This window comes from Prunus mume, linkage group LG6, assembly GCF_029339155.1.
Source record: "Prunus mume cultivar Tortuosa linkage group LG6, ASM2933915v1, whole genome shotgun sequence".
Taxonomy (NCBI): Eukaryota; Viridiplantae; Streptophyta; class Magnoliopsida; order Rosales; family Rosaceae; genus Prunus; species Prunus mume.
This window is the reverse complement of record NC_142703.1, coordinates 9,626,804-9,643,727: the sequence shown is the minus strand read 5'-3', so window position 1 is coordinate 9,643,727 and position 16,924 is coordinate 9,626,804. Positions and strand designations below refer to the sequence as shown.

Genomic DNA, 16,924 nt, shown 5'->3' with positions numbered 1-16,924 from the left:
TGCATAATAACCCAAAATATACTTTGGACCAAAAAGATTATAATCACCCAAAAATTAGAAAAGTTATGCACTATTTCCTAAAACATTTCTGTAAAACAATACTATGAAGAGCATGGATTCACCGTGATATATAAACTCGATCTGAGACAGAGAGGGGGTACCATGGCGATTGGTGATTGTAGTTCTTCCTCCTTTTCTTCTGGTAACAATCCTCAATTGAAAAATCCATGGGTTTTCGATTTTTACTTTGGAGATGCTTAGAACGAGAGAGAGAGAGAGAGAGAGAGAGAGAGAGAGAGAGAGAGAGGATGGGAGTTTTCCTTATGTTGCAGAAGACGTTTAGAAGGAACCAACTCAGTGGCAATCTCCGTAAATTTCTTTAGTTTTAATACTAAACTTAAAACAATACGTGTGTTTGGGCTTGGGCCCTATTTTTAAAACTGTAGCGGTTTGTCGGTGGAGTGTTCTCTATATAAAAGGCTGACGCACGCATTCAAGAGGAAAACGCGCAGTCTTCTCCAACCAACCCTAAAAAAGATTTGTCTTCTCTTCTCTCCACCCATCGCCAAGAAAGAAACAATGATTAGCAGGTCGCTGCAAGCCCTTATAACGATGCTCGACAGAACGGTGGAAAGACGCAATGCTCTGTCTTGCCCAAGTGATACTGTATGCATGCGTTTCTCTTTCTCTCTCTTTCGTTTTTTTCAGTATTTAACTTTCTTTTTAATCTAATATAAACTTAAAAGTATGATTGTCGTTGGTTTTTTTATATTTAAAAGTTCTATCCAATTTGCCATTCAGTTACCTCCCCTTATGTCAAATCTCAAGATAGAGAAGGAAACGGACGAAGCTCCTGGACGGCAGGAGGAGGAGGAGGAGGAGGAGGAGGAGGAGGAGGAGGAGGAGGAGGGAGAGCAGGATTCGAGCGAGTAAAAATCCTCACTCACGTAGTTTGGCCTCTATTCTTCTAATTTTTGACGTGTCTTCATGTACGATGTGATATTTCCGCTCTTTCCCATTGTGCAGGTATCCCGATTATTTTCTTGGTTTAAGTCGTGACATCTTTGAAAGGTCAGTGAAGAAACATTGCGACACGGACGAGGAACGCCATAGGGCTATGAAGTCCATCTCCAGATTTTGTGCACTTGTTGAATCGGTAACTAAAACTTGTCACTTGTCTCTTTAACAAGTTGTGCACTTGTTTAGGTGTTGATTCCCAGTTTCCCTCGTCTTCTTTTCAAGATTTGCCATCTAATAAATCACTTGATATTAATGAAAGTAGATTAAGGTTTATTATTTGCATATTAAGCACATACAAAAGTTTTTTCTCTGCTCCAGAATAATCTACATCTGGGTTCAGTGGTCATCTGTGTAATCAAGTAGATGAGCCGGTGTTGAGATGCATGCATTTATTTCTTGTTTGTTTGTAAACGTTATAATATCACTTTGGAATTAAATTTTGCATCTATGATTGTTGTAGGGTGCTCCTCGTACTATTGAAGAATTCGAGGCATCCATCCCTGACGATCCTAACGACTGGACACAAGAGGTGAGGAATATATACCATGTATTTGGTATGCTTTATTAGCTTCTTGTTTGTAAATATTGTTGCAATCACCTTCTTTGGGTTCTTGATTGTTGTTGGTTGACTATGAGCCTGAGATGGTAACATATTCCCCATTTTGTCTGGTCTTGGTGTGTATATTTAGCACCTTAATTGCTTTTCATATGTCTATTATTCGTATATCTGTTTGATGAACCGTGTCTTGGAAACATACATCTGGTTCCACTGGTCAACCATGTCATCCAGTAAATATGTTGCCAATGTTAAGTGGCATTAATTCAATATCTTGTTTGCAAATGTTATAATCAGACCGGAGTTTGAATATCTGATTGTTGCAGGAGAGCTTTCGACCATTGCATGGGGTCCTTGTTATTCATATTATTAGACAGACCACAAATGACGTATTACGCACACACAACACAATGTTTGTCTAGGTCTTGCTCTGGAAATATCAAGGCTCTGCTGGTCATCTTTAAGAATGCTATTCTAATGTGATATGTGGAGGGATTGTTAATGGAGTCAAAAAATTGCTGTAGTTTTTGTACTGAAACAGTTTTGTACTGGATTGTTGCAGATGTGGGAGTATATGTACCAAAAGGAACAGGAGAGTATGAGGAATTTCAGAGCAGCAGGTGAGTAAAATTTGGTAAAATGTATTATCCAAAGTGATTCATGTTTGATATATATATAGGTGGATTGATTGTTCCAAGAGTCTATGAATATGGTGATCTATCTATATATGTAAAATCAAGTTGATATGTCAATGTTTGGGTTGGGATGCATACAATATCTTCTTTGGAAATGTTGTAATTCACTTTTCATCTTTAATTGTTGTCAATGATTGAAATAGGCCCGATACGGAAGATATATCGGCGATATATCGATATTTTGAACTGTCGACACCGATATTGGGGGGTAAGGTCATATCTTCCCCGATATCGACGATATATCCCCGATAAGTGCGATATCCCCGATATTTTGCCGATATTCCCGATATTTTCCGATACCCATAACAAAACCCAAAAAAATTCAAAAGTTTTGAAGCAAATTGAAACTGAAAAGATTTTTTGGAGGTATATGTGCAGTGATTAGATATATGTGTGAAGGCTTTTGGCAATATTCAATTCAAAAGATGTTTTGGAGTATGCATGTTTTAGAGTATGCATCAAAAGAATATAGACTATGCATCAAAAGAATATAGACCTAGTACTAACTCAAATGAATCTTATGATGGCTATGGTTATATCATGTCTGATTATAGTGAAACTAGATATGGAGCTCAAGATGATGAAACAGATTATGGACCTACTAGTTGGGTTAATCCTAACTATCCATATATGGATGTGATGAGAGCTCAAGAGACATATGTGCACCATGTTCAAACATGGCTTACAAACTACTCGGGTTACATGACTTGGTATGATTATTGTATGAATCTAGATAGTTGTTCCACATTGTTTGAACCTCATAGGAGCTCTTCATTTATGTAGTTGGACACTCATCTAAATTGTAATCCAATGTTCAAATAAACTATGGATTTATGCATGGTTTATTCATTCTAATCAACTTTTTATTTTCAAACTTTTCATTAACGCGTATTACATACCACTTATATTTCATCATATATATATATATATATATATATCTTATTATTAGTAAATTTTGAGTTTTATTTGTTCAATACATTCATTGACAATGTACATAACATCTATGAAAGTTTTACACCAAAATTATGTGTTTCAATGCCTATATCTGTCATTTTTGTTGATTTTTTCCCGATACCCAAAACGATAACGATATATCTCTCGAAATATCTGTAAATTGGAGGTCCGATATTATCTGCACGGCCGATATTTTAATCCTTGATTGTTGTTGTATGACAGTTGGCTTTGCAGAAGCAGAAGCGGATACAGAAGCGATTGGACAAAAAATTTCGAAGAAGACGGAAAATTGCTAAGAAGACAAGTAAAAGAGAGAGAGAGAGCTCAAGTTCTGAATAAAGTAATTAATGCCGACTCGGAGAAAAGAATTGGTTTCTCATTTCATCTATTCTAGATATGTTTTTTGGTTGCATTTTTAATTAATAATACTGGATCCTTGTTTTTGCGATTACTTTAATTGGTAGGGTTGGTGTGTGTGAAAAAGGAAAACCCTCTCAACTCCTTTATATGTATCAAGAGAGGAAAACCCTCTCAACTCCAAAATATATATCTATATCTCTGAGAACCAAGTCTAAGTTTTAGACCTATGAGTTCATCTTGTTATCTCTATTATTCTCCTCTCATCTTGCATAAAATCCAACACCACAAAACCAAAGTCAGCATTGGAATTGGCAGCAGAATTTTACGAAAGAGAAACACAAGAGAAAATACTCAAACCTCAGTTTCCCATGGACTGACACAAACAGTCGCACTTTGCCTCTAAGCATTCATTATTTCTTCTCCCGTGGAACTGCAAGGCCGTTCTTTTGGTTTTGAAGGAGATCAAGGAACGTGTTTTTTTTCTTTTTCTTTTCATTTGCTCTGAATTGCTCTTCTTTTTTTATTCGTGGGTAATCATTTGTTTATCAATGATTCTTTTGGATGTTTTATTATTATTATTTTTTATAATTATAATTATAATTATAATTTTTTAGGATTTCATATTGAAAAGAGGCGATAGCATATAAACTCACACACACAACACGGATGCTAGGACTTGAACCCAAGACCTTGCCTAAGGGAGTAAATACTCCAAACCACTACACTAGTGGGTCATTTGCATTTGTTTGTTTATCTTAAAATAAAACAAAGTGTGAAGAATCAAGACAGGTTTAAATTGTGTTTTTACAATCACTTCGGTTTTAATTCCAAATTCAAATTTTCAATTGAGATTGTTTACAATAAATCATTAAAAAGATGAAAATAATTCTTTCTTACCTCTAGTAGGCAAAATAAATTTAAAAGGCATCTTATATATATATATACTAATATCTATATCTATATATAAAACAAAAGCGTGTAGAGAATGGTGAAACATTAAAATACCAGAAAATCCATTAGTTAATTCAAACATTAAAATTAAAATTATTAATTAAATGAGGATAATATGGTAAGTTCATATTTTTATTTATTAAAATTAAAAACAAAATCAGATAATAGCTCATACTTTTATGGAACATAACTACCAATATTATCTTTTTTAATTCTCTAAAAATAAAAATAATAAAAAAGAAAACCAATTGGCACATGCGTAAGCATGTGCCAAAACTTTAATATAAATAAAGCAAAAAAAAGGACGAATTGCTAACATTCAAAATACCAGGAAATCCCTAGTTAATTGCAAACATTAATAATTGAAATTATTAATTAAATAAGGATAATATAGTAAATTCACACTTTTTCACATTAAAAAAAATTAAAAATAAAAACAAAATCAGATAATATGTCCCTATTTTTATGGAACATAACTACCCATTATCTTTTCCTTAATTCTAAAATAAATAAAATAATTATTAAATAAAAAAATTGGGACAATACAAAGTTAAAGTAAATACAAAAGGTTAAGATATTACTTGAATGCATACATTCAACTAAGAAGTTGGCGAAAAAAAAAAAGAGCAAAGAAACTAAATTTATATTTATAAAAATAAAAATATAAAAAAAGTAAAATAGGCCTAGCGCTAGGCCTCCACGCCTAGCCTGGTTTTTTTCCCGACTTTAAAGAAAACACCGCCTCCTCGAAGGTGGTGCTTCTCTCTCTCCAGACCACCACACGGGCTCCACTCACGACCACCCACAAGTCGGCGACCCGGACCCCTGACCTCTACGAACAGCGTAAAGAATTTGGGTTGTCCTCTTGGCGAAACAAGTGCATTTGCTGATGTGGTGGGCAAGCTTGTCTTAAAGTGAAACAAAATGTGAAGAATCAAGACAGGTTTAATTCCAAATTCCATTTTTCAATTGAGATTGTTTACAGTAAATCTCCTAACCTCATAGAATAAGAAACTTATTTCAAAAGAATTTCTTTACCATCCTGAGAAAGAAACTTTCTTTAGGCTGTGATGCTAACAGACCGAAATAATTCCTTCTTAACCCTACCAGCCAAAGTAGGCAGAAATAAATAAAAAAGGCATCTATATCCATATCTATAATTTCCTAAAAAAGTATCTATAGAAATTTAAAAATAAAATAAAATCTATATCTATATAAAGGCACAGGCACAGGCAAACCCTAAAAAAGATTTGTCTTCTCTTCTCTCAACCCATTGCTCCCTCGCTCGTTCCAAGAAAGAAACAATGAGTAAAGAGTCGATGTGAGTCGTTTTAGAGATTATCGACACTGTGATGAAAAAAAGGGATGCTATGTCAGCACACGCACGATCGATCTGTATGCATGCATTTTCTCTCTCTCGCTTTCCTTTATGATTGTTTTTTTATAAAAAAAATTCTATCCAATTTGCCATTCAATTACCTCCCCTTATGTCAAATCTCAAGATAGAGAGAAAACGGACGACCTCTCCGGCGGCGGAGGATGAGAAGGAGGAGTGTTGGTTTTTGGTATATTAAAAACGTTTATCGAGAGAGAAGAAAAACCAGAGAGAATGAGAAAATGTTATGTATTTTTCTATATTCAGGTCTGAGCAAAAACCTGCTCTCATATACATGACATAAGGTGCCAAAATCAGGATCCTAAATTTTAGGATACAAGGACTCATCTCCTACCATTCATAATGATTGGAGGCTATGATTCTTACACCTAGGCTAGAGTCTGTTAACATAGTGCTAAGAAACAGACAAAAAAACCAGCTGTAGAAATTATCCCAAAATAGCTAGAGTAGCTAGCGTTACTTCCCAAAGGAAAGTTCTTCAATTCTTCATTCTTCTCAGGAACAATCTGTAGGATTGTCATCTGCAGCTCTTATTAAGCTCAGTGAGTAGCTTAATTCTCAACACCTCTCCTAAGTTGCTTACTGGCTTAACTCCAAGTTTCAACCTTAGTTGATTAAATCTGTCTTTAGGCAGTGCCTTTGTAAAAATATCTGCAAGTTGTTCTTCACTTCTGCAGAATTTCATGTCAATCACTTCTTCTTGTAGAGCCTCCCTTATGAAATGATACCTCCTGTTTATGTGTCTAGTCCTTTGATGAAAAACTGGATTCTTGGCCATAGAAATTGCTGACATATTGTCACGGAAAAGAGGTGTTGCCTCAGTTTGCATTTCACCAAAATCATCAAGGACAAACCTTAACCAAATAGCTGTTGCTGTTGCCCGAGACATACTCACCACTCTATTATTGATAGTGCCCAACGATTTTGTTTCACAGAGGCCCAAGAGAATGCTCCACTTCCAAAGCAATGCATAGCCAGAAGTGCTCCTGCTATCATCCTCACTACCACCCAATCTCATCACAGAATCCAATGAGAATTGCGGACTTATCCTTCACATACTCAATGCCATAGTTGAGAGTTCCTTGCACATAACTTAGGACCTTCTTGCAACTCCCATATGCTTCTTTGTAGGACTAGTCATAAACCTTGACATGAAACTGGCAGCATACATCAATCTGGTCTAGTTGCATAAGTATAGTAGACTTCCTACTATCTTTCTAGTCCTTCATCACCTAAGTCACTTATCCACTTTCTTGAGTCTCTCACCAGTAGGCAATGGAATGGATACTGGTTTGCAATCTTCAAGCCCAAACTTCACAAGCAAGGATTTGGCATACTTGCTTTGATGAATGAAAACCCCTTGATCAGTTTGTAGTATTCCCATGCCCAAGAAGTGATGAAGCGGTCAAGGTCGACATTTCATATCTCTGCATCATCTCCCTTTTAAACTCAAAGAAATATCGCTCACTGTTTCCAGTATAAACAATGTCATCAACATAGATTGAGACAATGATTAAACCTCCTTCATTATCAGATCTAGTGACAGAGTAGCTTCACTAATGCTTCTTTTGAACTTGCACATAGATAAATATGCATCAATCTCACTATACCAGGCTCTAGGAGCACTTAAGTCCATACAAGGCTTTTTCAGCGTGAAACCTTGGGACTTGCATTTTTCAGTTCAAAACCCTCAGGCTGCTTACTACATATACTTCCTCATCAAGCACACCATTTAGGAATGCTGACTTGACATCTAACTGAAACAACTTCTATCCTTTTTGTCTCAAGAGCAATGAGAGTTAATTGTGTCTTCTGCAACTGGTGCAAAGGTTTCATTGTAATCAATTCAGGTTTATGCATTTTAGTACAAGTCCGCCTTATGTTTTTGAACCATTCCATCCAAATTAAGCTTGGTTTTAAACACCCACTTCACACTATAACGGTTTATCTCAGCTGGTCTCTCAACCAATTCCAGGTATTGTTCTTCTCTATCATTTCCAACTCAAGGCATTCATAGCTTCTTGCCAAGCTAAATCACCAGCAATTGCTTGCTTGATAGTTCTCTGTTCAATGATACACATGGCATCTTGCATATATGTCTTCCGAGTTCTCAACTTCATTGGAGTAGAGCTAGGTGTAAAAGAAACTTATTATTTCTTGAAACATCAACAGTTGTGTTTGAGTGAGAGCTGCCACCATTATCAAACTGAGTTGTTTCAGTTTGTTCTTCACCAAATTCAGTTTCTATTTCATTTCCTCCAAGGTTGAATGGTATTGGAATAATTCCTCTTGATCACTCTTCCAATTCCATGCCTTGTCCTCATTGAAAATTACACTCCTTGAGAGCACAATTTTCTTAGATCGCAAGTCATACACTCTGTAACCCTTTTCACAGCTTCCATATCCCATAAAAACTCCCTTTCTAGCCTTGTCATCAAACTTACGCCTCAAGGGTGATGGAACATGAGTATAACAGATACAACCAAACACTTTGAGATGCTTGATTCTGACTTTCTTCTGTGAATGCTTCAAATGGTGTTTTACTTAGCACAGAATGTTGTAAAACATTTGTTTTGGAGATTACACACATTACACGACTTACGCCCAAAAAATCACAGGGGTTCCTTTCTCTGTCATCATGGATCTTGCCATCTCACATATTGTTCTATTTCTCCTCTTAGCAACTCCATTTTTTGAGGTAGTAGTTAATTGCCTCTTCATTCCCATGCTTGCACAGAATTCTTGAAACTCATGTGAGGTATATTCACCACCTCTATCACTCCTTAGTTTTTTCAAACTAAATCCACTTTGCAATTCAACAAAGGCTTTGAATTTCTTGAACACATTAAAGGTATCAGATTTGTTTCTGAGAAAGTATACCCAGCACATTCTTGAAAAATCATCAATGAATGTGATAAGTACCTATTTCCACCAATTGACTCATTTTGCATTGGTCCACACAAGTCTGTGTGCATTAATTCCAGGTGGCTTGCTCTCCATGCTCCCTCTTTGTCAAACTTCTCTCTGTGATGTTTTCCTGAAACACAACCTTCACACACATCTTTCATTCGGTTAACACAGGTATTCCAGCCATCCATTTCCATGCTGCATTTTTTTCATGCTAACAAAATTCAAATGTCCAAGTCTTCTATGCCAGATCCAAGAATCTTCAATCATCGATGCTTTTCTAGCTGCTCATAGATTCTAGTGAGAGAGGAAGCATCTATTTCCTCCCATGACCACTTTAGCTACAACATTGTTGAGGCTGCCATCATAAAAATAACTGCCATGTTACCCCCAAATAGGACATAGTAACCATGCTCCATCATTTGGCCTACACTCAATAGATTCTCATCCAAGCCCTGAACAAGCAACACTTCATGTATATACCTTCTCCCATGTTGAGTTTCAACTACTAGAGTGCCTTTTCCAGTTGCTTGTACAAGATCTCCAGTGCCCATTTTAACTTTGCAAGTCACAGTCTGTCATTAATGTTTATTAAACATGACTCTTGAGAAGTCATGTGGTTGCTGCAGGCGCTGTCCACAAACCATACACTTCCATTTTTCACACTTGCAGAGTGGCAAGCATAGAACATGGTGCCTGTGATTACCTCTTCCTCCTTTGCACAGTTAGCCACCTGCTTGTTGCCTTCACACGTTTTGCAGTATGACCAAACCTATTACATTTTCCACATCTAGGTTTGCCTTTGTGCCTGCACACACCAAAATGATACTTTTGACAGACTTGGCATTGTGGTTTCACACTTCCATTTGACTGCTGCTACCTTGCTTGTTCTGAGAATTGAAACTATTGTTCCAATTTCCTCCAGCATTGTTATTCCAGCTTGAGCCATTGTTATTTTGAGACCAATTTGATCCATTTTTGTCTTGTCCCTGCCACTTTTGATTTGGTCTACTCTGTGAGCCCTTATTAGAGCCATGAACTTGGTTATTTCCAACCTTGAGGCTACTAAAAGCTCTCTCAGTTCCAGCCACTTTATCTCTTTCATCATGCATGTAAGTCTTCCCTTTTATCATAAACCTTGACAGATGCAATAACTTCTTCAACTCTAAGAACATCAAGATCTCGAGTTTCTTCAATGATAGACACAATGGACTTATATTTTCTACTTAGACTCATCAAAAGTTTTTGCACAATCTTGTCAGTCACATCTTCACCAAGAGATTTCAGATTATTCACAGTTCCAAAAAATCTAGCCAAATAGCTATCTAAGCTTTCACCATCAGTCATTCTCATATACTCAAAATCTGCTCTAACAGCTTGAAGTTTTACATCTTACCTTTTTATCTCCTCTGAACTCTCTCCTCAAGACATCCCAAGCTCCTTTGCAGTCTTTTCATTTCTGATGCGAGGGAAGAGCTCATCAGTTAAGCTCCTTGAATGAGACTCAGTGCCTTGGCATTTTTGATTATGTCTTCTCTGGAGATAGTAGGTGCTTCCGCTGGAATTTGCTCAGCTTCACTTCCTTCAACTCCAGAGTCTTCTTCCTCCTCAATAACTGGCTGAGGTTGTACTCCGACCTCAACTACATCCCATAGATCATGTGCTATGAGGATGGTCTCCATTTTGACAACCCAAAAATCATAGTTTGCACCATCAAACTGTGGAGTTCGTAGATCTCCACCTGAAGAACCTTATCCCACCATTTTCCTAGTGAGTCTTAGTGAACCAAACAATAAAAGAGCAACCTTTATCCCTTTTGGGAATTTTTCAGGAAAGCTCTCTCTCTCACAACTCACGCCTCTCTCTGGATTCAGACCAGAGCTCTGATACCATGTTGGTTTTTGGTATATTAAAAAACGTTTATGCGAAGAGAGAGAAGAAAAACCGAGGAATGAGAATATGTTATGTATTTTTCTATATTCAGTCTGAGCAAAAACCTGCTCTCATATACATGACATAAGGTGCCATCAGGATCCTAAATTTTAGGATACAAGGACTCATCTCCTACCATTCATAATGATTGGAGGCTACGATTCTTACACCTAGGCTAGATGCTGTTAACACCGGCAGCTAAGAAGAAATAGGACAAAAACCAGCTGTAGAAATTATCCCAAAATAGCTAGAGTAATAAGTTACTTCCCAAAAGGGAAAGTTCTTCAATTCTTCATTCTTCTCGGGAACAATCTGCAGGATTGTCATCTGCAGTTTCTTATTAAGCTCATTGAGTAGCTTAATTCTCAACAAGAGCAGGATTCGAGCGAGCGAGGTGAAAATCCTCACTCATTTAGTTTGGCCTCTATTCTTGTAAGTTTTAATGTGTCCTCATGTATGATATGATTTTCCCCTCTTTCCCATTCTGCAGGTATGCCGAGTCTGTTCTTGGTTTTCTTCATGAACCTATGGTAGATTATGTGAAGGAAGCATGCGACGACGGAGGAGGAGCGTCATAGGGCTATGAAGAACATCTGCATATTGTTTGCAAGTCTTCAATCAGTAAGATCCTGACCTAACTAGTCACTTGTCTCTATAACAAGTTGGGTGTGTCTTTTGCTCTTTTTATTTATTTATTTATAATGCTACTAGTTTAGATGTTGGTACAACCATTCGTGATAAGGTAATAAACAGTGTGATTCCCAGTTTTCCTCCTCTTCTTTTCAAGATTTGGCACTTCAGTTGATTTTGTGAGGTCTGTGATTTGCATATTAACCACATACAAAAGCCTTTTCTCTGCTCTGGAAACATCTGGGTTCTTTGATCGAGTAAAACAAAGTGATTCTAATTCGATATATAGGGGGATTTTTAATTCCAGGAGTCAAAGCATGATGTGGTGGTCATCTATGTAATCAAGTGGATAAGCCGATGTTGAGATGCATGCCTTTACTTTTTGTTTGTTTGTAAACGTTGTAATATCACTTTGGTACTAAATTTTGCATCTATGATTGTTGTAGGGGGCTCCTCATAATCGCGAGGAATACGAGGCATCCATCCCTGAGAATCCTGACGACTGGACACAAGGGGGGTGAGTAAATAATAACCATGTATTTGATAAACGTTATTAGCTTGTTTGTAAATATTGTTGCAATCACCTTCTTTGGGTTCTTGACTGTTGTTGGTTGACTATGAGCCTGAGATGGTAACATATTCCCCATTTTGTCTGGTCTTGATTGTTGTTATTCTAATGTGATATGTGGAGGGATTGTTTATGGAGTCAAAAAATTGCTATAGTTTGTACTGAAACAGTTTTGTACTGGATTTTTGCAGATGTGGGAGTATATGTACCAAAAGGAACAGGAGGATATGAGGAATTTCACAGAGCAGGTGAGGAAGTAAAATTTGGTCAAATGTAACCCAAAGTGATTCATGTTTTTGATATATATATATATATATATAGGTGGATTGATTGTTCCAAGAGTCAGATGAATATGGTGATCTATCTATATATGTAAAATCAAGTTGATATGTCAATGTTTGGGTTGGGATGCATGCTGCAATAGCTTCTTTGGAAATGTTGTAATTCACTTTTCATCTTTGATTGTTGTTGTATGACAGTTGGCTTTGCAGAAGCATGAGCAGGAGCGATTGGACAGAAAATTTCGAAGAAGACGGAAAATTGTTAAGAAGAGGAGTAAAAGAGAGAGAAGAGAGCTCAAGTGGCTTGGCTTGAATATGTCTAGTATTTTTCATGTTCTAAATTAATTAATTAATGCTGACTCGGAGAAAGGAATTGGTTTGTCCTTATTTTTGCATTCGTGGGTAATATTTGATAATAACCCTGTTTTCAATACAACAATTTTTAGATGAGATTATCTTCTCGCATGTTCCTACTTTTAAGAATTCAACTTTTCTCTCAACTACTGTACAAGACTGGGGAATCTAAATAACAAAGTTAGAGATGCTTTGAGCATAAGGAAACTGTTGTTAACTATGATGAGTACTCGTAAAAATGCATCGGTAGGGGAGCGTTCCGCCTAGAGGGCACCGTGCAGCGACAGGTGGACAGCGAGGCGAGAATGTCGGCTTGAGTAACGCAAACATTGGTGAGAATCCAATGCCCCCCAGAAATTAGTTCTATACATATAACCAGCAATCAGAAAAATAAACACAATAACTAAATGATGATGAGCAATATCAGTGAGTCATAAACTTTGCGTAAGTTATTGGGTTTGAGGAGTTAAAAGATCAGTATATTATAGATTCATGTTTCAGCTCTCTAGAATTTGAACTCTAAAAGTCCTACTAGTTGAAAGATGCATCCATTTCGAATGCTTGATGGGTATTTATTTAAAGTCAATTTGTTTTGTATTTTCGAGGGATCGTTACATGAACAAATTATCAAGGAGCTTCACGGTAATAGATTAGGACATTTCGGTAGGGATAAAACACATCATAACAAATAAAGATGTTGATAGACTAGTTCGGAAGTGTCAAATTTGTCAGTTTGGCAAAGGAAGTTGACAAAACAAGAAATTAAACCAAATCCTAGTAAAGATAGGAAAAAAAATTAATTGAATAATCTAATATAGCTAAAACTTAGCCCTTTTTGGCTAGGATGGATGCTCCTGCATCACAAGTGCATCCTGCCTTTTTCAGTACACAACATAAAACGATTCATTCATAATTTGTGATGCTAAACTAAATACAAATAAAACCTTAAACATTTGTCCTCCATATTATTCACCACCCAACAAATCATCACTACCCTTTGATTTTTCAATTAGGGAAGGAGACCTCGCATTGTGTCAAGTTTTGGAATGATTTGTTGATGCATAATAACCCAAAATATACTTTGGACCAAAAAGATTATAATCACCCAAAAATTAGAAAAGTTATGCACTATTTCCTAAAACATTTCTGTAAAACAATACTATGAAGAGCATGGATTCACCGTGATATATAAACTCGATCTAAGACAGAGAGGGGGTACCATGGCGATTGGTGATTGTAGTTCTTCCTCCTTTTCTTCTGGTAACAATCCTCAATTGAAAAATCCATGGGTTTTCGATTTTTACTTTGGAGATGCTTAGAACGAGAGAGAGAGAGAGAGGATGGGAGTTTCCTTATGTTGCAGAAGACGTTTAGAAGGAACCAACTCAGTGGCAATCTCCGTAAATTTCTTTAGTTTTAATACTAAACTTAAAACAATACGTGTGTTTGGGCTTGGGCCCTATTTTTAAAACTGTAGCGGTTTGTCGGTGGAGTGTTCTCTATATAAAAGGCTGACGCACGCATTCAAGAGGAAAACGCGCAGTCTTCTCCAACCAACCCTAAAAAAGATTTTTCTTCTCTTCTCTCCACCCATCGCTCGCTCGTTACAAGAAAGAAACAATGATTAGCAGGTCGCTGCAAGCCCTTATAACGATGCTCGACAGAACGGTGGAAAGACGCAATGCTATGTCTTGCCCAAGTGATACTGTATGCATGCGTTTCTCTTTCTCTCTCTTTCGTTTTTTTAGTATTTAACTTTCTTTTTAATCTAATATAAACTTAAAAGTATGATTGTTGTTGGTTTTTATTTATTTAAAAGTTCTATCCAATTTGCCATTCAGTTACCTCCCCTTATCTCAAATCTCAAGATAGAGAAGGAAACGGACGAAGCTCCTGGACGGGAGGAGGAGGAGGAGGAGGAGGAGGAGGAGGGAGAGCAGGATTCGAGCGAGTAAAAATCCTCACTCACGTAGTTTGGCATCTATTCTTCTAATTTTTGACGTGTCTTCATGTACGATGTGATATTTCCGCTCTTTCCCATTGTGCAGGTATCCCGATTATTTTCTTGGTTTAAGTCGTGACATCTTTGAAAGGTCAGTGAAGAAACATTGCGACACGGACGAGGAACGCCATAGGGCTATGAAGTCCATCTCCAGATTTTGTGCACTTGTTGAATCGGTAACTAAAACTTGTCACTTGTCTCTTTAACAAGTTGTGCACTTGTTTAGGTGTTGATTCCCAGTTTCCCTCGTCTTCATTTCAAGATTTGCCATCTAATAAATCACTTGATATTAATGAAAGTAGATTAAGGTTTATTATTTGCATATTAAGCACATACAAAAGCTTTTTCTCTGCTCCAGAAAAATCTACATCTGGGTTCAGTGGTCATCTGTGTAATCAAGTAGATGAGCCGGTGTTGAGATGCATGCATTTATTTCTTGTTTGTTTGTAAACGTTATAATATCACTTTGGAATTAAATTTTGCATCTATGATTGTTGTAGGGTGCTCCTCGTACTATTGAAGAATTCGAGGCATCCATCCCTGACGATCCTAAAGACTGGACACAAGAGGTGAGGAAATTATAACCATGTATTTGGTATACTTTATTAGCTTCTTTTTTGTAAATATTGTTGCAATCACCTTCTTTGGGTTCTTGATTGTTGTTGGTTGACTATGAGCCTGAGATGGTAACATATTCCCCATTTTGTCTGGTCTTGGTGTGTATATTTAGCACCTTAATTGCTTTTCAGATGTCTATTATTCGTATATCTGTTTGATGAACCGTGTCTTGGAAACATACATCTGGTTCCACTGGTCAACCATGTCATCCAGTAAATATGCTGCCAATGTTAAGTGGCATTAATTCAATATCTTGTTTGCAAATGTTATAATCAGACCGGAGTTTGAATATCTGATTGTTGCAGGAGAGCTTTCGACCATTGCATGGGGTCCTTGTTATTCATATTATTAGACAGACCACAAATGACGTGTTACGCACACACAACACAATGTTTGTCTAGGTCTTGCTCTGGAAATATCAAGGCTCTGCTGGTCATCTTTAAGAATGCTATTCTAATGTGATATGTGGAGGGATTGTTAATGGAGTCAAAAAATTGCTGTAGTTTTTGTACTGAAACAGTTTTGTATTGGATTGTTGCAGATGTGGGAGTATATGTACCAAAAGGAACAGGAGAGTATGAGGAAATTCACAGAGCAGCAGGTGAGAAAGTAAAATTTCGTAAAATGTATTATCCAAAGTGATTCATGTTTGATATATATATAGGTGGATTGATTGTTCCAAGAGTCTATGAATATGGTGATCTATCTATATATGTAAAATCAAGTTGATATGTCAATGTTTGGGTTGGGATGCATGCCACAATATCTTCTTTGGAAATGTTGTAATTCACTTTTCATCTTTGATTGTTGTTGTATGACAGTTGGCTTTGCAGAAGCAGAAGCGGATACAGAAGCGATTGGACAAAAAATTTCGAAGAAGACGGAAAATTGCTAAGAAGACAAGTAAAAGAGAGAGAGAGAGCTCAAGTTCTGAATAAAGTAATTAATGCCGACTCGGAGAAAATAATTGGTTTCCCATTTCATCTATTCTAGATATGTTTTTTGGTTGCATTTTTAATTAATAATACTGGATCCTTGTTTTTGCTATTACTTTAATTGGTAGGGCTGGTGTGTGTGAAAAAGGAAAACCCTCTCAACTCCTTTATATGTATCAAGAGAGGAAAACCCTCTCAACTCCAAAATATATATCTATATCTCTGAGAACCAAGTCTAAGTTTTAGACCTATGAGTTCATCTTGTCTCTATTATTCTCCTCTCATCTTGCATAAAATCCAACACCACAAAACCAAAGTCAGCATTGGAATTGGCAGCAGAATTTTACGAAAGAGAAACACAAGAGAAAATACTCAAACCTCACATGGACTGACACAAACAGTCGCACTTTGCCTCTAAGCCTTCATTATTTCTTCTCCCGTGGAACTGCAAGGCCGTTCTTTTGGTTTTGAAGGAGATCAAGGAACGTGTTTTTTTCTTTTTCTTTTCATTTGCTCAGAATTGCTCTTCTTTTTTTATTCGTGGGTAATCATTTGTTTATCAATGATTCTTTTGGATTTTATTTTTTTTTTTTTTTATAATTATAATTATAATTATAATTATTATTTTTTTAGGACCTTTCATATTGAAAAGGGCGATAGCATATTAAACTCACACACACAACACGGATGCTAGGATCTTGAACAGGACCTTGCGAGGGAGTAAATACTCCAAACCACTACATTAGTGGGTCATTTGCATTTGTT

The 16,924-nt window shown here is 36.7% G+C and overlaps 1 protein-coding gene across 1 annotated transcript; it reads left to right on the top strand.

The window, feature by feature from the left end:
* The first annotated feature begins 572 nt into the window (after nucleotides 1-572).
* Nucleotides 573-16,429, top strand: LOC103334454 (uncharacterized). Its single transcript, XM_089054487.1, has 6 exons — nucleotides 573-666; nucleotides 802-929; nucleotides 1,027-1,156; nucleotides 1,481-1,549; nucleotides 15,766-15,825; nucleotides 16,046-16,429. Exons 1-6 carry the CDS (start codon nucleotides 580-582, stop codon nucleotides 16,160-16,162), a joined length of 591 nt encoding a protein of 196 aa, XP_088910613.1. The 5' UTR covers nucleotides 573-579; the 3' UTR covers nucleotides 16,163-16,429.
* Nucleotides 16,430-16,924: the final 495 nt, after the last annotated feature.

Excerpts from the sequence above, each read along its gene's own strand:
- LOC103334454 (XM_089054487.1), top strand. The coding sequence starts at position 580 with ATGATTAGCAGGTCGCTGCAAGCCCTTATAACGATGCTCGACAGAACG. Across the intron at positions 667-801 it reads TGTCTTGCCCAAGTGATACT|TTACCTCCCCTTATGTCAAA; the intron begins GTATGCATGCGT and ends TTTGCCATTCAG. Across the intron at positions 1,550-15,765 it reads CTAACGACTGGACACAAGAG|ATGTGGGAGTATATGTACCA; the intron begins GTGAGGAATATA and ends GGATTGTTGCAG.